The following is a 23,740-nucleotide window of genomic DNA, read 5'->3' on the forward strand; positions in this document are numbered from 1 at the left end:
AAAAAATTAATATGAGAAAGAATTGGATTACATATGGAAATTTGATTAATGAAGGGGGGAAATGGAAAATGAAACCCTATGAAGAAGTGAAAGAGTTTGTGTATGATTGGTTACATTATCTCCAAATAAATGAAATGTTTAAGAAAGATTTTAAAGAATATGGATATGCAGAGAAGGATTCTAAATTTCAAATAGAAATAATAAATAATGAATATAAAATCCTATCCAAAATGTATAAGATATTGTTGGAATGGCATACAAAGGATGAAGAAGTTAAATCAGTTATGATAAAATGGGCCAGAGATACTGGACACAATATACAATTTAACGATTGGATAAAACTATGGAATGAAAGTATTAAATTTACTGCATGTACTGCATTAAAGGAAAATGTTATGAAAATGATATATAGATGGTATATTACACCAGTAAAACTTGCAAAAATGTACAAAACATGTAAGAAGTGTTGGAAATGTAAAGAAAAAGATGGTACATTTTTTCATATGTGGTGGGAATGTAAGAAAGTGAAAAGCTTCTGGGAGTTGATATATAATGAGCTGAAAAAAATGTTGAAATATACATTTGTCAAGAAACCAGAGGCTTTTCTCTTAGGAATTGTTGGTAATGAAATAAACAGAAAGGACTATAAAATTTTCCAATATGCAGTGACAGCGGCAAGAATACTACTGGCCCAGAAATGGAAACAAGAACAAATACCAACGTTGGAGGAATGGAGAACGAAGCTGATGGACTATGCAGAACTTGATAAACTGACTGGGAAGATTAGATATCAACGAGATCAAAAATTCATCGAGGACTGGAGAAAATTGGCAGAATACTGGGAATGTATAAGTGATAACGGAATAACGTTAGTGGCATTTAAAGAAGCTCTGTAACAGAATAAGAAATATTGTAAAAAAGCAAAATATAAGAGGGGGGTAGGTATAAAGGCAATACTAAAATTTGGAAATGTGTATTTAAAAAAATTAGAATTTGAATGATTGGCAGAGAAGCTGAAGGAAGTCAAAAAACCGAAAAGTTTAATGCAAATTGTTAAAGTGGTATAAATGTATGGAAAATTAATAAAATATGATTTATAAAAAAAAAAGTTTGAGAGAAAAAAAAACCCCTTCTGCGTATGCCTACCTTTTCCACCCCACTCTTTTTCATCCCTGAATTCGCAGCCTTTTTAGGGTCATAGTATAATCGGAGCGAAGTTGAAAATGAGGACAGCCAAGATCTCTTGGCACTTGTTTGGACAAAGAGTGGGGAATTCTGAATGCTTAAGACCTCAGGCCTCCACTGGAAGACAAAGAAAAAAATACACCATAAAGAAGATAGTCTAAATATAGCTTTGCTATAAGTGCACAGGTGGCAGCAACACACGCTTCGTGCAGTAACAGAAGATGCCCCAAATAAAGGCAATTCAATAACGTGCACACAGTCTCACAACCCCCTTGTGATGTGCCTAGCATGGCCAGGAGATAAAGGCTTGTCAAAGTTGGACTTTGATTTGAAAGTGGCGCCAAATGTAATTTCTATACAGTGGTACCACTGGTTGTGAACGGGATCCGTTCCGGAGTCCCGTTCACAACATAAGCAGAACGCAACCCGCGTGCGCGGTTTGCGATTCGCTGCCTCTGCGCATGCACGTCATATCATTTTGTGTGTCTGCGCATGCGTGAGTGCCAAAACCTGGAAGTAACCCTTTCCAGTACTTCCGGGTCACCGCGGGATGCAACCTGAAAACGCTCAACCTGAAGCAAATGCAACACGAGGTATGACTGTAATACCCAGAGAAACACACAACAAAAACATTCTATATGCATAGATAAAACATGCTTTGCAGATGGAAGCCATTGTGGATGCTGTGCTAAATTGTTTCTTCTTTTTTCCCTTGAAAAAAAATATATGTTGGGGGGGAAAGAGTTCTAATTTATTTATCCGGGTAAGGAGAGATTTCATCTCAACCCAATGCAGAATTTGAACTATGTTCTGTTTCAACAATATTCAAAGAACAATGGTCCACAATATTGAGGGAAACTGGGCAAGTTACATCCCACATTATTCCCAGCTTCTTGGTAGCCTGCTGGTTCTTAGTGAGATGGAGTCATTCCCATACTCTCCAGCTTTTCTCCAGTGAAAATAGGGACATCCTAAGGATCATATCAAAAACAGGGATGGAAACTTGGAGAGTCTGCATTCCTTAACAAATGCACTCCATTTAGAATGCTTAGGAACACGGGGAGCTGCCTAACACAGAGTCAGACCATTGGGACATTTGGCACAATACTGTCTAGACTGACCGTGAGGAGCAATTCAGAATTTCAAGTAGGAGTTTGGAAATGCTGGAGGATGGACTCAGGACTCGCTGCCTGCTAAGCAGATGTTCTACCGCTCAGTTTGGGAAAGGAGATTCTTCCATCTCAATTTTGATGCTTGGATGTTCAGCTCCCATACAGCTGGAGGCACTCCCACAACGACAACAAGGGGCTGTAGCCAACTAATTATTTTTTTCATTCTTTATTAAATTTATACACCGCCTTTCATTTGAAGGTCTCAGGGAGATTCACATGGAAAAAAATACAGGGTAAAAGGACAAAACAAATAGTTAAAACAAAGCCCAAAACAAAACAATGCCCTCCACTCGAACAAACACATTTAAAAGGCCGTAAGAACAGGCATACTAAAAATTAATAGATCTGAGTTCGTCATGCCCCTTAATGCAAATATTGCCAATGTATTTCACATCTGGCAACCAATGTGCTCCTCGGGTTTCAGATACAACACGGGCAGACAAGAAACAGTCTGGGACACAAATTTTCATGGCCCTCTAGCGGCTAAGGTGGCTCATTTACCAGAAGTAATGTAGTTTGTAGTTTGATCAGCATTGAGGAGAGCATACTCGATGCTGATCAAACTTCTGAAAAGAAGAGTGGTATGGTGTGACGGAAAATAGTGACTGTCGCTCGTGATTCATTCTCCATTGGGGATTTCACCTGAGGGAAAGGGAAACAGAGCGCTGGCGCAGCGGCGCCAGGGAGGGAGAGAGCCATTGCGCCGTTGCATATTAAGTAGTGGCAGCGCTGTGATACGAAGTTAAAAACCCCACAGAAACGTGCCCACGGATATACAACATCCAGTTTAATAAAGTACTGAGGTTATTTTATTGAAAGAAGAATTTTTTTCTGTCAGAAAATGGCCAGCAAGCGCCAGGCAAAAGAGACTCGGGATGACCCAGTACAGGGAGCTGTTGCATCTGAGGAGAATCCTAATACTGAATTAGAAATGCTGAGGCTGGTATTAGAATTGTCTAAAGTTGAAGCAAAGAAAGAAAGAAAGAAAGAAAGAAAGAAAGAAAGAAAGAAAGAAAGAAAGAAAGACATAAGTTGAAGCAGAGAAAGGAAAGAAAAAAGCAAAATTAGCAGCTGAACAGGCCAGAATTGCAGCTGACATTCGGTCAGCACAGATACAGGCTGAGAGAGATATGGCAGAGAGAGAGAGCAGATTAGCTCATGAGGGAAAAGAAGAAAGAAATGCCAGATTAGCCCAAGAAGAAAGAGAAAGGGAGGCCAAGATGGCCTATGAAAAATACATGTTTCTTTTAAAAATGGAGGAAATTAAGCTGAGAGCAGAACTGCCACATCCATTGGTAGGGGTGGAGACTTTACCTCAGCTAATGTAAAGAGATTTCCCTAAGTGTGTCAAAGGCATTCCTGCTAAGTTTTGAATAGACCTGTAAGGACTTAAATATTCCTGAGGAAAACTGGATGCTGTATTTACACCCACAGATATGTGGAACTTTCAGTGAAATATACTCAGCTTTAAGAGAAGATGAAATTTCTGATTATCTCACATTCAAAGAAAGAATGAAAGGGCGGTTTGGTTTAACTGCAGAGCAAAGGAGAAAAGTCTTTCACGGCATTAAAAGAAAACCAGGAGAGACTTATGCCCAACTGAGTAGCCGTATTGATAAAGCTCTGGACAGATGGGTGGAAGGAAGTAAAATTGAAACCATTGATGAACTTAAACAGTTGATCAGTTTAGAGCAATTTTATAGACAGGTTCCTGCACACCTACGCTGGTTCCTTAAAGATAAGAAACTGGAAACAGTAACTGAAGTCTCTACCTTGTTAGATGAAATCGAAGGAGACTTAGGGGGAGCATTAGTACCCAGTCCCTTCAAGAAAAGTAATGACTGGAAACTCAGAGAGAAAGTTGGGACTCAGAACGACAACCCTGTAAGGCGGACCACTCCTACACAATACAAACCTAAAGGAGTAGTTTGTCACCACTGTCAGGAGGAAGGTCACAAATTTTCACAGCCTTCTAGTGGCTAGGGTGGCTCATATAATAAGTCAATCCTTTATTAGGCATAGCAAACCACACATTATCAAACAAACACCGTATACAAATTGTGCAAAATACGAGCTCAGCATAACAAGGTTTGTCCCAGTCAGATCTTTAACGCCAGAGAAAATCAATTTGCATAAATAATACAATATAACACTTCCACATCGCCAATCAATTAAGAACCACTAAATCTCTTTATAATGGCCTAGTCTTTCTACATGGACAGCACTCAAAAATTCAGCCACTATTAAAGTAATTTGATCATTCCTGTCTGAGAGCAGGTCCTGAACCGTTGGTGGCACAGAATTGAGCCTGTTGAGTTGTAAGGCCTCTAATAATTGTCTTCTGGCATAAATGCCAAAATCACAAGAAAAGAAAATATGCTCCAAAGTATCAGGTTTCTGTTTACTACATTTGCAGAGACGCTCTGCTTCTGGGAGAGCTAAATATCTTCCTCTTACCTTGTTTCATGCTGTTAAGGTACTGCAAGGTTCCTTGTTGTCTTCCCTGGCCTAGAAACAGAATGGGGAAGCAAGCCATCTTGGGGTGTTGATGATGTTCTTAAGAGTACAGCACAGCACTATTTTCATTAGTGGGGTAGGATAGCTGAAAATAATTGTCAGGGACGTGGCTGAATCGAATGCCTGGGAAGAGTCAAACTCTGAAGATGAAGGAATGCCAGTACAGAGAGAGCCAGAGTCTGACTCTGGAGACAACAGAATGCAGACAGAGCAGGAGTGGGTTAGCTCGGCCCCCCTTCACCAAGAGTTCCCAGACTCAGATAGAGCAACAGACTTGGACAGCTTGCAGGCAGGAGGAAGGGGGGAGATAGACGGCATTGAGGGGTTTGCTATGCAACCAGCAGAGAAACAGCGTTCAGAGGGCTCTTCTTCTGAGAGCGGGAGGGAATCCACCCACCTTCTCCCCAAATCAGAAGGGCTGAAAGGGTTAAAGTGCAATAGAAGTGCGAAAGAGGAAGGTCTGGACTTTGGCACCCTCCGTGGTGTGACAGGAACGGAGACTCAAAGTGACCGACTCGTAGCAAAGAGCGGCAGGCTCAGAGCCGTGCTCTGGGTATAATTTGTAAATAAGCGTACCATAAAACTGCCAGATAGTCATAAATTTTTATCGTGACTTGCTTACCTGCCTGAGATCATTACAATAATATGCAGATATATTTCACATTTGGTAAACTTTGGGTTTCAGATGGGGGGGGATTATAAGTTATTTAGGAGATCACTGTAAGCAGATGGAAATATTAGCAGGATTTTGATTTCACTTGTAGTGTAACAATTACCATGGATAATATATTTTGATATAAAAATTGGAATATGGAAGACTATGTAGAAATAAATGTTTAAAATGGGACTCCATGGAGGGGGTGCGGGGGAGTCCTGAAATTTGGGAGCCAGAACGTTCGAGTTTCAAGGCATTTGGCTTCTGAGGTTCCACTGTACATCACTGGCCCCATGAGATCAGTCAATCCTAGTTATTAGGGAAGAGGATGGCATTGCTGTTGTTCCTTGCCTTTTCAGAGGCGTTTGTCTTTAAACAGCTACCCAAATGCTCCTCTCTTCCCAGCCCTCAGATATAGAAAGGTTTTAAATGAGAGTCATAACACGGCGCAGGAAAAAGGGAGGACTGCTGTTTATCACAGGGATGGTGCTGCCAGGCCACAAAGCACTTCATTAGTGCAAAGCAAGTTCAAGCTGGGTGCATTTCACAGAGATCAAATGCTGTGGATCATATCTGGGGAAATGCAATTGACTTGCAACAAGAGATGCTAACTGGAAGAAAGATGGCTGTACCTCCCCTTGCAATTTAGAAACACCACAGTATTCCTTCTGGGAGAAACCGATTGCCTGGAAAGGCTCTGAAGGCATAATCCGATATTCAAGAGATGAGGAAGGGTCACAGTTTAGTGGCAGAGCACGTGCTTTAAATGCTAGATGTTCCAGACTCTACCTCTAGCCCCGCTAGGTAGGGCTGGGGAAGACTAAAAACCCTGGAGAGCTTCTGCCGGCCAGTGTTGCTGATGCTCAGCCAGATGAACCAATTATATGACTTGATTTAAGGTTGTTTCCTATGGTCTGCCAGCTGACGGGATTTAGGACAGGCACCCCAACTTCCAGGGACGGAAGGGTCTTCAGCCCCCTCAATATCTGCTGCCAGGGGGCTGGGCGCCCTCTATGTTGAGCGTGGTTCAATGGTTGGCTCCTCCTGAATGCGAAGATGATTCTCCTATCTCCTCTTGTTCAGAATAAGCATACCCAGCTCCTTCAACCGTTCCTCATCAGGTTTGGCTTCTAGACTCTGGATACCTTTATTACTTCCTGTGATGTGGACACTATGCTTCTGTTGATATGTAGCCGAGAGTCACTTTGGAGAACAGAAGACACGGCGGAAACTGTTGTACTTTAAGAAATAGGGTTTATTCAGCTATTTAAACCTTCAGTCTGCATGGAAGGAGTCTAGATCTTATGGCATGGTCAGTTCAAGAGGCAGCAGTACAGGCATACAGCCTCTCTCTCCAAGATGGATCTCTCCTCCCCCCTCTTTCTTCCCCCCAGAGACCCCTTGCCTTCCCCCAGAGCAGGCTCCCTGGCAACCTACCAAATCCCCAGTCTTTGTTCACACCTAGGGTCAAGAGGGAAGTTCCCTTGTATTGTTAACGACCCCTATAGTACTCTTGATAGCCCTGGGTCAGCCAGGTTGATTTGCATAAGCCAGCCCAGGAATTATCTGTCTGGAACAGCTCTGCAGAATATGTTCTAATCCATATCCCAATTAACCAAAATCCTAGCATTTATTCATTCTGAGGGTTTAACAAAAGCATTAGCTTTGCTGCTGCATCACACTATTGACTCATGTTCAGCCTGTGGTCCACCAAAACCCCTAGATCCTTTTCACATGTACTGCTAGTAAGCCAGATTGTCCAGCCCCACCCCCTATATTTGTGCATCTGGTTCTTCCCTCCTAAGTGCAGAACCTGACATTTGTCCCTACTGCAATTCATTTTGCTAGCTGGGGCTCAATGTAGGGTTGCAAAAAAGAGGACACATTTGCTGACTTCTGCTTTTAACTATGGATCACTATGATGACTCTGCCTATAAGGACAAATGCCCATGAGGACAAAGAGGACAAATGGCAACCCCCAATCCTGATTCTTTCTTCTGTGGCATTAGCTACCCCTCCCAGTTTGGTGCCATCTGCAAATCTGATGAGCATTCCCATTGCTCGAAGTAGCAGTAGGTCAAATTTGGCCCCTGTACATTTCTAAAATACTGTGGTCTGATCTTCCTACCAGCCTCTCAGACCTGGAGGCTTTCAGCAGCACAGCAGGTACAGAGGGCATGACCTCACAGAGGACCAGGTAAGCCAGTCCACAAAAGAGAGTAATATACCCATGACCTCATAGAGCCCATGAAGATGTGGTCAGGCTGCTCCTACCAAATAGCTACCTAGTGAAAGGGAAGCACTGAAACTCTCCCATCAGATATTGGAAGTAAAAGAAGTGGATCATTTAAGAGGATTTGGAATCGAATGTCCCTATCAGGGTGAGTGATGAGCCAAGCAAAGACCTCTCCCCTCCTTTCAATTCCCTCCTCCAAATGACCCTGGGGCTGGTTATGGATGTGGGAAAACACATTAGCTCCAACATGACAAAACCTCCTGGTTTTCTTCCTCCATGTTTCCCAATGAACTGTATTTCTTAAAAAAAACCAAACCAAACCTGGAAAGAGAAAGTGTGTTTTGACATGCAGTATCCTAACACTCCAAACAACTTTCCCAAGAAGTAATTGAAGCAGTTGCTTTTTGCACAGTCAATATAATCTTTTATTTTAGACGCCTATACGACATGAAGAAGATTTTTTTCGAGTTTTTCTAGCAACATATTCACATATGGTTTTGTCATCTGAGAGCTTCCTTGCAATCATTTTCTAGAGACAATTTTTTTTAAAACCATATAGAAGGCAAAGTAAAGAGGGGAGAGAGGAAAAACAAAACTGTATCCTTTACAGAGTTGTTATTCTAATTCACCAGATCTTAACCTACTACGTACAGTATTTGTAAGAATGGATTCAACATATCATTGAATTTGTCCACGGCAAGTCTGCTTTAAACGCAAGTTGCTCATATGTTGCAAGTTTGTATGTCTTAAATCCAATCGTGGAAGGGAGTCTCACTTTTATTTTTCCATTTCATCAGTCTCAGTCTTTTTTAGTGATACAGTCCTAAATGTGGGATCCCAAATCCTCCTTCCTTTATCAATATTTGATTTTTTTGAATCGATATTCTTGGAACTGAAGAGTCCCAAAGGCTCTCTCCCAAATATTTTCTAAACAAATATTTAATTTTGTGAATTGGAATTCCTCTTAAGATATAAACTAGTCTAGGTATTATGTTCAGTTTAAGAGCATTGACTTTCCCCCACAGGGTCAGGTTCAATGTCTGCCATTTCTTGATATCCATTGATACCTCATAATAATAATAATAATAATAATAATAATAATAATAATTTATTTATATCCCGCCCTCCCCAGCCAAAGCCGAGCTCAGAGTGGCTAACAACAGTAAAATAATACAGCATTCTAAAATCAATTCATTATAAAATCAGTTTAAATCAAATTAATGGCAACAATTGGGCTAGAGTTCTGTGAGGATTACCAAAGCGAGAGCCTTGGCCACAGGACTGGTGAAACAGCTCTGTCTTGCAGGCCCTGTGGAAAGATGTCAATTCCCGCAGGGCCCTAGTCTCTTGTGACAGAGCGTTCCACCAGATCGGGGCCACAGCCGAAAAAGCCCTGACTCTGGTTGAGGCCAGCCTAACCTCCCTGTGGCCTGGGACCTCCAGGATGTTTTTGTTTGAAGACCATAAGGTCCTTCGTGGGACATACCAGGAGAGACGGTTCCGTAGGTATGAGGGTCCTAGGCCGTATAGGGCTTTAAAGGTTAAAACCAGCACCTTAAACCTGACCCTGTATTCCACCAGGAGCCAGTGCAGCTGGTATAGCACTGGGTGAATGTGATCCCGCAGCGAGGACCCCGTAACGAGTCTCGCCGCGGCATTCTGCACCCGCTGGAGTTTCTGGGTCAGTCTCAAGGGCAGCCCCGCATAGAGTGAGTTACAATAATCCAGACTGGAGGTGACCGTCGCGTGGATCACAGTGGCTAGGTCAGGGTAATAGAGGTAAGGAGCCAACTGCTTAGCTAGGCGGAGATGAAAAAATGCCACCTTTGTTATAGCCTGCAATCTACACCTCCATGCAAAGGGAGGTGTCGAAGATTACACCCAAACTCTTAACGGACAGTGCTGGCACTAATTGTGCCCCCGCAAGAGATGGGAGTTGCCCCCCCAATCCCATATCGTCCTGACCCAGCCAAAGTACCTCTGTCTTCGAATAATAATAATAATAATAATAATAATAATAATAATAATAATATATTATTTATACCCTGTGCATCTGGCTGGGTTTCCCCAGCCACTCTGGGCGGCTTCCAACAAAACACTAAAATACAATAACCTATTAAACATTAAAAGCTTGCCTAAACAGGGCTGCCTTCAGATGTCTTCTAAAAGTTTGGTAGTTATTTTTCTCTTTGACATCTGAGGGGAGGGCGTTCCACAGGGCGGGTGCCACTCCCGGGAAGACCCTCTGCCTGGCTCCCTGTAACTTGGCTTCTCACAGCGAGGGAACCGCCAGAAGGCCCTTGGTGCCGGACCTCAGTGTCCGGGCAGAATGATGGAGGTGGAGACTCTCCTTCAGGTATACTGGACCGAGGCCATTTAGGGCTTTAAAGGTCAGCACCAACACTTTGAATTGTGCTCGGAAACGTACTGGGAGCCAGTGTAGGTCTTTCAAGACCGGTGTTATATGGTCTCGGGGGCCGCTCCCAGTCACCAGTCTAGCTGCCACATTCTAGATTAGTTGTAGTTTCTGGATCACCTTCAAAGGTTGCCCCACATAGAGCACATTGCAGTAGTTCAAGCGAGAGATAACTAGAGCATGCACCACTATGGCGAGACAGTCTGTGGGCAGCTAGGGTCTCAGCCTGCATACCAGATGGAGCTGATAAACAGCTGCCCTAGATACAGAATTGACCTGTGCCTCCATGGAGTCCAGAATGACTCCAAGGCTGTGCACCTGGTCCTTCATGGCACAGTTACCCCATTCAGGACCAGGGAGTCCTCCACACCCACCCGTCTCCTGTCCCCCCAAAACAGGATTCAACCTCAATTTGTTAGCCGCCATCCATCCTTCGAAGAATTTAACTTCAACCGGCTCCCACGTAACCATCCAGCCACAGCTTCCAAACATCTGATTAGTATGTCTGGGGCCGAGTCAGGATGGCCATCCATCAACAGATAGAGTTGGGTGTCATCAGTGTACTGATGGCAGCCCAACTCTAAACTCCGGACAATCTGGACGAGGGGGCGCATAAAGATGTTGAAAAGCATCGGGGAGAGTATCACACCCGGAAGCACTCTTCACACCAAGGAGTGGCGCGATGACAATTCCCTCCCAAGCGCCACCCTCTGTCCCCGACCAGAGAGAAACGAGCGCAGCCATTGAAGGACTGTGCCCTGGATCCCCACATCGAAGAGGCGGTGGTCCAGGAGTTCGTGATCGACCATTTCGAAGGCTGCTGACAGGTCTAAAAGAATCAGCAGCCCCGACCTGCCTCGGTCCAGCTGCCTACGGAGATCATCTGTTAGGGAGACCAGAGCCGTCTCGGTCCCATGACCAGCGCGGAAGCCGGACTGGAATGGATCCAGAGCTGATGTTTCATCCAGAAACCTACCAAGCTGTTCAGCAACCGCTCTCTCAATCACCTTACCCAGGAACGGAAGATTCGAAACTGGGCGGTAATTGGATAGATCTAAAGGATCTAATGATGTTTTCTTTAAGAGTGGGTGCACCACTGCCTCCTTCAATTCCTCTGGGAATGTCATTTACATTTTGTTGATGTTTAACGATACTAATTTAGATAAATCTTGTGGTATTAATAACATACGGTTGACTCATGTTCAGCTTGTGGTCCACCAAGACCCCTGGATCCTTTTCACATGTACTGCTACTTAGCCATGTGTCCCCCATTTTCTATTTGTGCATCTGGTTCTTCCTGCCTAAGTGCAGAACCTTACATTCGTCCCTGTTGAAATTCATTTGGTTAGCTTGGGTCCAGCTATGGAGAGTGCTCAGCTATGGGGCTGTACTGTTGAGTCTGGGTCAAGACAAATAAGGACTTGCTTACTAAACTATAGTTGCTCTTGTGTCTGCTTCTTCCTTGGCTCTCATTCCCACACAGGACAAGATGCGTGTCAGCAGGAAGCAGGGCATACTACTGCTGGCTGGCTACATGACTTACATAGTGATGGGTGCCCTTGTCATTGAGCTTCTGGAGAACGATCACCACAAAAGACTAGAAGAAGCAACGTTTCGTATGAAAGCACAATTCTTTTCAAACTACACCGCTCTCAGCCCAGAAGAGGTGGAGGTATTCATACAGGTAAGGCATTACTTTAGCAAGACTGAAATGACAGACCATGGCAGGACACCAGAGGTTGAGAGATCAGAAAGTATATATGGGGGGAATACAGTTTAGGAGGTGGGAATTGAGGTGGGGACAGAATCAGTGGCCAGCATAGAGCCATAAGGACTCACCCTTCCTTCTGCATGTGAAAATTTATCCCCATGGAGGATTAGGCAAATTGTTGGAGGATAAGACAAGGCATGGCTACTACCCATTATGGCTCTGTTCTGCCAACACTGTTGAAGGCAGCATGGGCTTCTCCACACTGAGCTTTCCTCCACTCTCTCCAAGCCTGGCCATGATTTAAAGCTCCGTGTCTGAGCACCATTTCGTTACTCTGGGGCTTTCCTTGTGAAAACCAGCTTGTTAACGACAATCCATTGTAAACCCAAATTGACGTTTGCTCTGATTCAGTTATAAGGAGCAGGTTTTTGTTACCATTTGTACTGCATTTGTTGGGAAACATATTTTGCAAAGAATATACAGTGGTACCTCGGGTTACATATGCTTCAGGTTACATACGCCTCAGGTTACAGACTCCGCTAACCCAGAAATATTACCTCGGGTTAAGAACTTTGCTTCAGGATAAGAACAGAAATCCTGCAGCAGCGGCAGCAGGAGGCCCCATTAGCTAAAGTGGTGCTTCAGGTTAAGAACAGTTTCAGGTTAAGAACAGACCTCCAGAACGAATTAAGTTCTTAACCCGAGGTACCACTATATTGGGGAAAGGAGAACATACGTCATATAGCAGTTGCAAAACAGGTGACTCTGTTCAAGGTCGCAGAAAAGCTGAATCATTGTCTGGTTAACTGCCTTGAAAAGTGTGTTTGTGCCTTAGAACAGAGGATGGGAGATGATGCCGTCTCACCATTGTTTTGTTGACTGAGAATATGGGAGAGCCAATACTCCAAGCAGACTCTGTCCAAAAGAATTTATGAAGACAGGCAAGCCAAGCCATTTATGCATTGCTATAAAACCCTCTCTTGGGTTCAAGGGAGAGAAACCTCCCTCATTCCCCTCTAACGGCAAAGGCTCCTACTTGAGAGGTGCCAGAAATGAGTTCCAGAAAGTTCTGGCTGAAAGAAATGCCATGGTTGCTCGACGGATCCAGAAGAACTTCCCTTCTGAGTGCATAGCAATTTGGTTAGCAGTATCTAGTGATAATCAGAGGAGAGGCTATTCTTATTGTTGGAATATTCAAACTGAGTCTTGCCTTCAATTGCAGAAACTGGTAAAAGCTGTTCGGTTGGGAATAGATCCAACAGGAACCAAACCTCATGATAAATACAGCAGCTGGGATTTCACTAATTCTTTCTTCTTCGTGGGAACTATGTTAGCCACAATAGGTACTGTCATTTGGTTCTGGCTTCTCCCCGAATATAGTATGCAGGGCATTCAACTGCTCTCGATTAGATAAATAGTGTTAAGGTGCAGGCTTTGCTTTTGCTCTTTCATCATCCTTCACATCTCATCTTTGTCTTGCCCTTTCTGGCCAAATAAATAGTTCATTTATTATATGCCCAATGAGGCCATTCCCTGATTAGTTATTTATTCCCTACCCTTCTGGGGTCTACCTATTATTAAAACCACCCTGTGGAAAGTAGTTGGGCTAGGGAAACAAGTTCAAATCCCACCAGGTGCAACTGACCCCATGACAGTCTCCCAATGCAAATTACTTCTTTCAAGTAAGCTACAAAATACACTCAAGAAACCACACACCCTTTATGTCTAGATGAATGCCTTCAATGCAGAAAACCATGCACTGAATGAGAGGGCGAACCTACCATTTTAGCACTGTTTAATCCTGAGCTTTCAAAACTTTTCAGGTTGGTGACACAGTTTTTATACATGCATCAATTTGTGACACAGTAATTGAGTTTTACTAGCAAACCGGTAGAGGGACGCAGGTGGCGCTGTGGGTTAAACCACAGAGCCTAGGGCTTGCCGATCAGAAGGTCGGTGGTTCGAATCCCCGTGACGGGGTGAGCTCCCGTTGCTCGGTCCCTGCTCCTGCCAACCTAGCAGTTTGAAAGCACATCAAAGTGCAAGTAGATAAATAGGTACCGCTCCGGTGGGATGGTAAATGAGATGAGTGCCGCAACCCCAGAGTCGGTCATGAATGGACCTAATGGTCAGGGGTCCCTTTACCTTTAGCAAACCGGTGGTTAAACTAACCCCTCTCCAGCATTCATACGACACACTTACACACTGCAGCCAACACACTAACTTGTCGCGACACACCGTTTGGAAAGCTCTGGGTAAGCTTTCTGGTGTGAAGCACAAACTGTTGATTCAAGTGTGCTAGGGATAAAATAATCCATTCTTCGAGTGCAGGCCATAAAGCTGCGGCTTCTGAGACCCAAGAGAAGGGCTTATCTGTTTCTCAGCCTTTGGACTTGAGGTATCCCAGGAGTCTTCATTTCTTGACTCTTTCCACTTGCAAATTTCAATCAGTAGATACTATTAGTCTTCTAATTGGGTCTCTGATTATTCTGAGGTCCTTGGCAAAATCTTCATGGGATCTCAGCTGAAAACAACTCAGGTCTGGTCCTTACAAATGCATGGAGCATGTTGGTTATATATTTAAACTTTTCAACATACAATAAAAACCAAACTAAACTCTTGCAATTGCTTATGCAATAACTGTGGGATGATACTAACAATCAATGGTGTGTTCAGCCATGTCTTTGCCATATTGAGTTCTGTTCATCTCTCCCTTAGCAGCCCCTGCTTTGAAAACTTGTGTCTATCCCTTTTCCAACGGTTTGAGGCTGAATCCAGACAAGACCGAAGTATTGTTTCTATGGGACAGGGGAAGCCACCCAGAGTGACTGGGGCAACCCAGTCAGATGGGTGACACATAAATAATAAATTACAATTATATTATTATTCCCACGCTAATGGATTTAATCTCACTGAAGGAATGGAGAGTTAAAAGTAATATAAGATGATTTTAAACTAAGCAGATCATCCTTATCCATTGGTAAACGTTATTGAGCATCGATAATTTAAGATAAGCTTTTTGCTTTGTTTTTCAGCCTCTTAATTAATGCCTCTTCTTACACCAGCAGCCAAATTGAATTCTGGTGTTTTTTTTTAGATATAATTTTTATTAATTTTCATTAATAACACTCCAATATAGGCCACATTATTATGATATCAAATCATTGTTGTTTAGTCGTTTAGTCGTGTCGGACTCTTCATGACCCCATGGACCAGAGCACGCCAGGCACTCCAGTCTTCCACTGCCTCCCACAGTTTGGTCAGACTCATGTTTGTGGCTTCGAGAATACTGTCCAACCATCTCATCCTCTGTCGTCCCCTTCTGCTTGTGCCCTCCATCTTTCCCAACATCAGGGTCTTTTCCAGGGAGTCTTCTCTTCTCATGAGGTGGCCAAAATATTCGAGCCTCAACTTCAGGATCTGTCCTTCCAGTGAGCACTCAGGGCTGATTTCCTTAAGAATGGATACGTTTGATCTTCTTGCAGTCCATGGGACTCTCAAGAGTCTCCTCCAGCACCATAATTCAAAAGCATCAATTCTTCGGCGATCAGCCTTCTTTGTGGTCCAGCTCTCACTTCCATACATCACTACTGGGAAAACCATGGCTTTAACTATACGGACCTTTGTTGGCAAGATGATGTCTCTGCTTTTTAAGATGCTATCTAGATTTGCTATCGCCTTTCTCCCAAGGAGCAGGCGTCTTTTAATTTCGTGACTGCTGTCACCATCTGCAGTGATCATGGAGCCTAAGAAAGTAAAATCTCTCACTGCCTCCATTTCTTCCCCTTCTATTTGCCAGGAGGTGATGGGACCAGTGGCCATGATCTTCGTTTTTTTGATGTTGTGCTTCAGACCATATTTTGCGCTCTCCTCTTTCACCCTCATTAAAAGGTTATTTAATTCCTCTTCACAATCTGCCATCAAGGTTGTATCATCTGCATATCTGAGGTTGTTGATATTTCTTCCGGCGATCTTAGTTCCGGCTTGGGATTCATGCAGCCAAGCCTTTCGCATGATGAATTCTGCATATAAGTTAAATAAGCAGGGAGACAATATACAGCCTTGTCGTACTCCTTTCCCAATTTTGAACCAATCAGTTGTTCCATATCCAGTTCTAACTGTAGCTTCTTGTCCCACATAGAGATTTCTCAGGAGACAGATGAGGTGATCAGGCACTTCCATTTCTTTAAGAACTTGCCATAGTTTGCTGTGGTCGACACAGTCAAAGGCTTTTGCATAGTCAATGAAGCAGAAGTAGATGTCTTTCTGGAACTCTCTAGCTTTCTCCATAATCCAGCGCATGTTTGCAATTTGGTCTCTGGTTCCTCTGCCCCTTTGAAATCCAGCTTGCACTTCTGGGAGTTCTCGGTCCACATACTGCTTAAGCCTGCCTTGTAGAATTTTAAGCATAACCTTGCTAGCGTGTGAAATGAGTGCAATTGTGCGGTAGTTGGAGCATTCTTTGACACTGCCCTTCTTGGGGATTGGGATGTAGACTGATCTTCTCCAATCCTCTGGCCACTGCTGAGTTTTCCAAATTTGCTGGCATATTGAGTGTAGCACCTTAACAGCATCATCTTTTAAAATTTTAAATAGTTCAGCTGGAATATCATCACTTCCACTGGCCTTGTTATTAGCAGTGCTTTCTAAGGCCCATTTGACTTCACTCTCCAGGATGTCTGGCTCAAGGTCAGCAACCACACTACCTGGGGTGTACGAGACATCCATTTCTTTCTGGTATAGTTCCTCTGTGTATTCTTGCCACCTCTTCTTGATGTCTTCTGCTTCTGTTAGGTCCTTTCCACTGTTGTCTTTTGTTATGGTAATCTTTGTCCATGGAGTTTTCTTGGCAGGGATACTGCAAAGGAAACTAAAATGGAGGTTTTTCTGAGCAGAAGACTTACACTGAGGGCTGTTATGGGGTATCTGGGCACGATGGTGGTTCCTCTAGCTGATACGCTGATACGCTCCTTGCTTGCCCTATTTCATCACCAAAGACATATCATCAAATACATTTCTAAATTTATCCCAAAACAAATAAGAATTTTGTAATTCGTTTTTTAATCCAATAACTGTGTCACAAATTTTGAAGAACTGAAAAATCTGAAGGTAATTGGCAAATCGACAGTTGCTGACGTCCTTTGCAACCCTTTCTTAATCTTTTAACAGGCTATGGAAACCTCTGTCCTCAAACAGCAGATGGTCAGATCTTTTGTGTTATTTTTGCTCTCTTTGGAATCCCCTTCAACCTCATCTGCTTGAACTATATTGGCTTTTTTGTCTCAAGAATCTGTGAAACCTGTGCAGAGAAAGTGTATTGGAAAGAAAACAAGGTAATTCATCTGGAGATAATTTCTAATCTTACCAGTCACAAGACTGAGGGTGACATAGACTGCTGCTGCTCTCAAGTCCTGTATGCAGGGTTCCTGTGGGTATCTGGTCAGCTTCGATGAGAACAGGATCCTCAACTAGACGGGCCCTTGCCTGATCCAGCAGGGCTCTTCTTCTATTATATTGCATATACATATGCATATATAATTAGCTGGCTCTATAATAGGAGGAAGACAAGAATAAATTAGACATGTGAATTATGCCCTCTAATTAAGTAAGGAAGATAAACTCGAGCTCTGCCTTCAAATAGGAATGAGAGAAACTCCCCAAATTATTTGTTTTAGCAGTACATATTTTTGGAACACAGCTGTTTGCCTTTAGTGAAAATGGCTCCAGTATAAATTTGCAAAATATATCTTCTCAAATTCATGGAATTTAATGCTTCTTAATTCTCCAAAATGTTAGTGGGTGTGAGGGTGGGTGCAAAAATTGCTGAACAAAAATTGAATTGTCACCTTTTGAAGCGTAAACGTTAACAAAATGTACAACACAGTTTGGATATTACAAACTCGGAGATTACTTTCCCCTATAGTTCCATTTTTTTCAATGTTTAGAAAATCCAGTTTGCCAAGTTAACACGGGATTACAACAGACCAAGGCTTTTAGATACTTGCTTGTTTCTAAAATGAAGGTTTCTTATTTGCTTACAGCTTGTGGTTTGTCTGCAGGCACAAATAATGAGCCTGAGTTTGGACAAACATGCTAAGCCAAACCATGCCTTAGTTTGTGGCCAAAGCAGCCACCATCTCCTCTCCTGGAGCCTGTCTTGGAGAAATTTAAAAGGAGGTTCCTCGACTGTAGCTTCCCCACACAGCAACCCAAAAGAAAAGGATGCATAGGGACAGCCTCACACATAAGAAGAAGGCTGCAAAGAACCACATCCAAAGCCATGTTCTTTATACATTTCTAGATTACACACACCAATCCAAGGATCACAGCAATCTTAACAGGTGCAACCCCATGTCGTCATCCTGAACCAATTCAAATAATTTGGTTCTTCAGATCAGCCCTCATCATAATATCGTGTGATTACATACAACCATTTTTCAGTGTCTTTCTTTTTTAAGACTTTGACTAATTTCTCTGTTCATTACAAGTTTTCCAATGTCCTCTTTCAATATTTTTTTTTACAAAACAATTCAAGACTGATCACAATTGCCATGCCTAGCTGATTCTTGTTTTAGGCATACAGTGGCACCCATAGATTCGAACAGTGTTTGCGAACGGACATTCACTATGCACAGTACCTCAAAGCAGCTAGTTCTGTACTGTAAAATTTCAATGTTCAAAATACAGTTTTATTAAATTATTATTTTCTCCAACACCTGCACCCTTGCACTGCCACACTAAACCGTGGCTTGGCTTATGTGTCATTACATGTGAACCAAGCAATTGCATGTGAATGGAGAACTGGGTATTGTGCTCCAGATGAAGTCTACCTAGGGTGGAATTATTGTTATTTATCTGTTAATGCAGCCTTAAATCCCTGTGCATGGCTGAAGGCCAAGAACACTGAGCTCTGTTGCATCAAACCTACCTTTTTAATTTTCTTTTTTGCTTTATCTTTCAGAAAACAGCAAAATATCTTTTCTTCTATGTGGTTTTGGGGATTCAAATGTTTCTTATTTTGCCTTCGTTTCTCTTTCAATGGATGGAGGGCTGGAATTATAGTGAAGCCGTCTATTTTACATTTATTACACTCAGCACCATTGGTTTTGGAGACTATCTAATAGGTAAGGCTTTCAAAATACTTTCATATTGTGGGCTTCACTGTTGTGCTGAAGAATATGAAAGCTCAGATCAGGTGTCATACAAAATGATGGTTGGCAATGATTATAATTTGGAACCCAAACCATATTTTAAGTTTCTCAAGTACAGACCCTCTAAGTATACCTATTTTCCAGGAACAGTTCTGGATTTACAGAAGCCATCCTAGTTTCTGATTTGATCCTGGAATGTCCTGCTTTTCCTTAAGACGTCCCTATTTTCATTGGAGAAATACTGAAGGGTATGGAGCTTTATGACCCACGAGCCAAGGAGATAAGTAAACTTTAAAAGACAACTGAAGGCAGCCCTGTATAGGGAGGTGTTTTAAAGTTTACTTTTTTATTATGCTTTTCTATATGTTGGAAGCCACACAGAGTGGCTGGAGCAACACAGTCAGATGGGTTGGGTATAAACAATAAACTTATTGTTGCTATTGTTACTATTATTATTATTAAGGACATCCCTATCCTAGAACAGATAATTCAACATTTGGTCTGTGAGCATTTAGAAAAGGATGCTGCGATTACTAAGACCCAGCATGGGTTTCTCAAAAATAAGTCATGCCAGAAGAATCTCATTTCTTTTTTTGATCAAATTACAAACTTGATGGGTCAGGGAAATGCTGTGGACATATTATACCTTGATTTTGGTAAGGCTTTTGACAAAGTACTGCATGATTTTCTCCAGAGGAAGCAGGTAACATGTGGGTTGAAGAAGGTAACCGTTAGGTGGATTTGTAGCAGGCTGACTGACCGAACCGAAAGAGTACTCATTAATGGTTCGTTGACATCCTGCAAAAAAGGGACAAGTGGGGTGCCACAGGGTTTTGTCTTTATAAATGACTTGGATGAATGAATTGAGAGGATGTTTATCAAATGCACAGACGACACCAAACTGGGAGGGATAGCTAATGCCGCAGAAGACAGAACCAGAATTCAGAATGACCTGGAGAATTGGGCACAATCTAACAAAATGAATAGATTTTGCACCATTCTAGCAACTGCAACCACTGCTGCCTGAGGCCAACAACTGGAACAAACTGTTGCCAACAAATGTGGGATGAAAATAAATGTTTCTACATTTCTATTATTATTATTATTTATTATTATTATTATGTTTTATAAACAAGAATAATGTTATACAAATAAGTATACCAAGTTTTCTCATGTCATTTGTATATCACAAAAATAGCATAATAAATGTGGAGTAATATCTACAACGCATGGTTCATTATTAGTGAACCAATTTCTTGGTTCATGAATTGGTTTAAACTATTAGGAAGAAAAGAGGGGGAAAGAGGTGGAGGGAGGAATGGTAAGTGGGGTTGGGTGGGGTGGTTATACTTCTATTCAAGTACGTTTCTGAGCACAAAAGTGTTGGTGCTGACCTGTAAAGCACTAAATGTCCTCAGCCCAGTATACCTGAAGGAGCGTCTCCACCCCCATTATTCAGCCCAGACACTGAGGTCCACCTCTGAGGGCCTGGGGCCAGTCCCTCACTGCAAGAAGTGAGGATACAGGGAACCAGGAAGAGGTGGTGGCACCTTCCCATCAGGTGTCAAGGAGATAAAGAACCACAAAACTTTTAGAAGACATCTGAAGGCACCCCTGTATAGTCAGATGGTTGGGGTACAAATAATAAAATTATTATTATTAATATCATCATCATCATCATCACTGAGCAGGAAGTTACAGGATGTGCACTGATTGGAAATTTGGTAGTGCAACCACACCAAAGCCTTTACAGGCTCAAACATCATCATGAGCCTAAACCATCACAAATAGGACATTGGTAGTTTCCTATGTGTAGTGGTAGAAATGTGTTTTAAATGTATGGTGTGAACATGACCTAACGAAGTTTAGATAAACTGAGTTGGCGAGTCCTTTCTTCTTTTTTTTTTGTAAATAATTTTTATTCATTTTCCAATTAAAAAACATTATTAATAACAAATCAAACCAAATATTTCCACATTCAAAAACAAAATAGGAATGATATAATCCGAATTAATTAATTTCAATGGGACTTCCCGTGTTCTGGATTCAAGAGCTAAATGTCCATCCTTTATCTTTCTGCTGTCTTCTTTGTTACTTCACAATTTTCCAGTCCTGATATTGACAATTTCCTCTCTCGGTCAATCAGTTGCTGGTATAACTATCTTGTTTTATTTGACCATTCCTTATTTCTATAATCATGCAGAGGGCTTTTTCCACATTGTTCTCAGTCTTAATATTTTGAAGCACAGTCCTCCTTCAATGACCCCTCCTTTTTCTGCTGATTGTTGTTCTAGTAGGCTCTGGACTTCCATCCAAGCTTGAAGTTCATTAGCGACTTCGCACTGTCTTTTGATCTTTAATGTTTCAAATGTATTGTAGGAGTGTACTTGGCAATCAGTAAGTCACACAAAGATTGTTCCGGTTTTTCCATAAAAACCCACACCAGCTCTCCGGGGCCCTCGGACAGCTGGCAGGCATCCAGAGTTCACCACCACTCTCTTCTCAAACTGTAATACAGTGGTACCTCGGGTTACAGACGCTTCAGGTTACAAACTCCGCTAACCCAGAAATAGTACCTCAGGCTAAGAACTTTGCTTCAGGGTGAGAACAGAAATCGTGCTCCGGCAGCGCAGCGGCAGCAGGAGACCCCATTAGCTAAAGTAGTGCTTCAGGTTAAGAACAGTTTCAGGTTAAGAATGGAGCTCCGGAACGAATTAAGTTCTTAACGCGAGGTACCACTGAATTCCATGCAAGTAAATGCATCCTCTGTAAAGAACACCCCTTTTGTAATTCCAATAAAAATATATCTCCAATCTCCCCCCATTGAAGGAGACGTTTTCTGGTCATATCCTTTTTCTTACTGTGCCAGAGCTTCTACTGTTGCCATATTTCCTCCTCATCCTGAGCTGATCTGGTCATATCTGATCTTGTTCTGCCAATTTTGATCAGGGCTCTTCGTTGAGGACTGCGATAATGCCAATAAGTCCAATTATTTTACGCCTCCTGCGTTTTCTTTAGGTAATTAATTCTTTCTTGGTGGGGTTCGCCAAGTCATGAAATACCAAATATAACAAATATAAAAGTACGGCAGCCGCTCACCTCATTCATCAAAACGACAAGAAAGGAGTCTTTTTAAAGTCCGAAACTTGGCCTCCAGCAACTGTGTAGTTTAGCAGATTTTTCTTTTAACTCGTTCCGTCCATAACACGCCTGGATTTTTTTGCCAAACCTTTTAATTTTTAGGAAGCGGGGACTCCCGGCTGACGAGACTGACATTGGAGAGTTGCTAAATTCGTGCCTTGGACGCAGATAACCTACGGTCTGCGGGTGGTGCGGCGCAGCTCCCCCCCCCCCGGATGTGTGTGTCAGGGTTACTTATTTAACCCTGAATTACTGGCACAGCTGTCTGTCTGATCTCTTGGGAGGCTGCCATATCTCATCGTCGGAAGCCGGAAGTCTGAGTTGGCGGGTCCTTTAAATCACCTCCTCACACTTTACTGTTGCTTTTCTCTGTGTCTCCAGGGAGGAAGCATGACAGGTCATATTTTGTGGGCTACCGGCTACTCGCAGCCACTTGGATCGTCATTGGTCTGGCCTGGATAGCTGTGCTGTTTGACCTCGTATCCTCATTACTTGAACCTCCAGCTCCAGTAAGAAGAAGAAGCAGCGCACGAAGACAGAGTAGTGGGGACAACATAACACTGTCCCAAAGGGGTCAGTCTGTTAGATTTTCAGTGACGGAGAGTACAAGTGCATCATTGCAGTCTCGTGGAGATTGACATAAAAATCAGTTGTACTCAAGAACTTCCATTGAGCTTTTTATAATTATATGCTATTGTGACATTCTGCGTATTCCTTAAAAACTCACTAGTTGCTCTTTAAGTTATGCAGTTCCTAATAAACTGTGAAATAGCCATGTTTCGGCAACCAAGAGAGGGAGGGTGGCTATTACATAAAAATCAGCTTTATATACTGTTGTTTTTATGTTTACTTTTGATGTCATCTTTTTGGAAAATAAATTGTTATTAAAAAAAATTACATAAAAATCAGCTACATGCAAGAACGTCCGCTAAGCTTTTTATAATTATATGGCATTGTGACATTCAACTGATTCCTTAAAAACTGGCTAGCTGGTCTATAAGTTAGCACCATATTTTTCGCTCAATAAGACGCACCAGACCATAAGACGCACCTAGTTTTTGGAGGAGGAAAACAAGAAAAAAAATATTCTGAATCTCAGAAGCCAGAACAGCAAGAGGGATCGCTGCGCAGTGAAAGCAGCAATCCCTCTTGCTGTTGTGGCTTGTGGGATAGCTGCGCAGCCTGCATTCGCTCCATAAGACGCACACACATTTCTCCTTACTTTTTAGGAGGGAAAAATTGAGTCTCATAGAGCAAAAAATACGGTAATTCCTAATAAACTGTGAAATAGCTGGGTTTTCTGCATCAGATTATAATGCCTCTTCATTACAGGATATGTATTGTGTTTTAGCACTAAGGAGAGAAATTCTTACTTGGATTCTCAAAACTGGAATGTGTGCAGTGGAGAACAACCAAGATGATCAAGGTTCTGGAAACCAAGCCTTATGAGGAGTGGTTGAAGGAGCTGGGTATTTTTATTCTGGAAAAGAGGGGATTGGGGGAGATATGAGAGCCGTCTTCAAATATCTCAAGGGCTGTCACATGGAAGAGGGAGC

At 42.5% G+C, this 23,740-nt stretch overlaps 1 protein-coding gene and 1 long non-coding RNA gene across 7 annotated transcripts in view; one reads left to right on the top strand and one right to left on the bottom strand.

Annotated features, from left to right (window-relative positions):
- Window positions 1-7,725, bottom strand: part of LOC310766573 — a 123,015-nt gene extending 115,290 nt beyond the window's left edge. The window contains exon 1 of the long non-coding RNA XR_014550264.1: window positions 6,675-7,725. This is a non-coding gene — a long non-coding RNA (uncharacterized lncRNA). The remainder of the gene's footprint in view (window positions 1-6,674) is intronic.
- On the top strand, window positions 1,835-23,106 carry LOC310764054 (potassium channel, subfamily K, member 16-like). 6 transcript variants are annotated; one of them, XM_083617182.1, is made up of 7 exons: window positions 2,914-3,318; window positions 3,359-4,241; window positions 11,665-11,865; window positions 13,115-13,235; window positions 17,062-17,225; window positions 18,854-19,016; window positions 22,566-23,106. In XM_083617182.1, exons 2-7 carry the CDS (start codon window positions 3,771-3,773, stop codon window positions 22,820-22,822), a joined length of 1,377 nt encoding a protein of 458 aa, XP_083473308.1. In that variant the 5' UTR covers window positions 2,914-3,318; window positions 3,359-3,770; the 3' UTR covers window positions 22,823-23,106. The 6 variants fall into 6 exon arrangements, with proteins under 6 accessions (XP_083473310.1, XP_083473309.1, XP_083473313.1 ...); XM_083617184.1 differs by lacking the exons at window positions 2,914-3,318; window positions 3,359-4,241 and adding an exon at window positions 1,835-1,948; XM_083617183.1 differs by lacking the exons at window positions 2,914-3,318; window positions 3,359-4,241 and adding an exon at window positions 2,531-2,845.
- Window positions 23,107-23,740: the final 634 nt, after the last annotated feature.

Source organism: Podarcis filfolensis (assembly GCF_964270895.1).
Source record: "Podarcis filfolensis genome assembly, chromosome: 1".
NCBI classification, from domain to species: Eukaryota; Metazoa; Chordata; class Lepidosauria; order Squamata; family Lacertidae; genus Podarcis; species Podarcis filfolensis.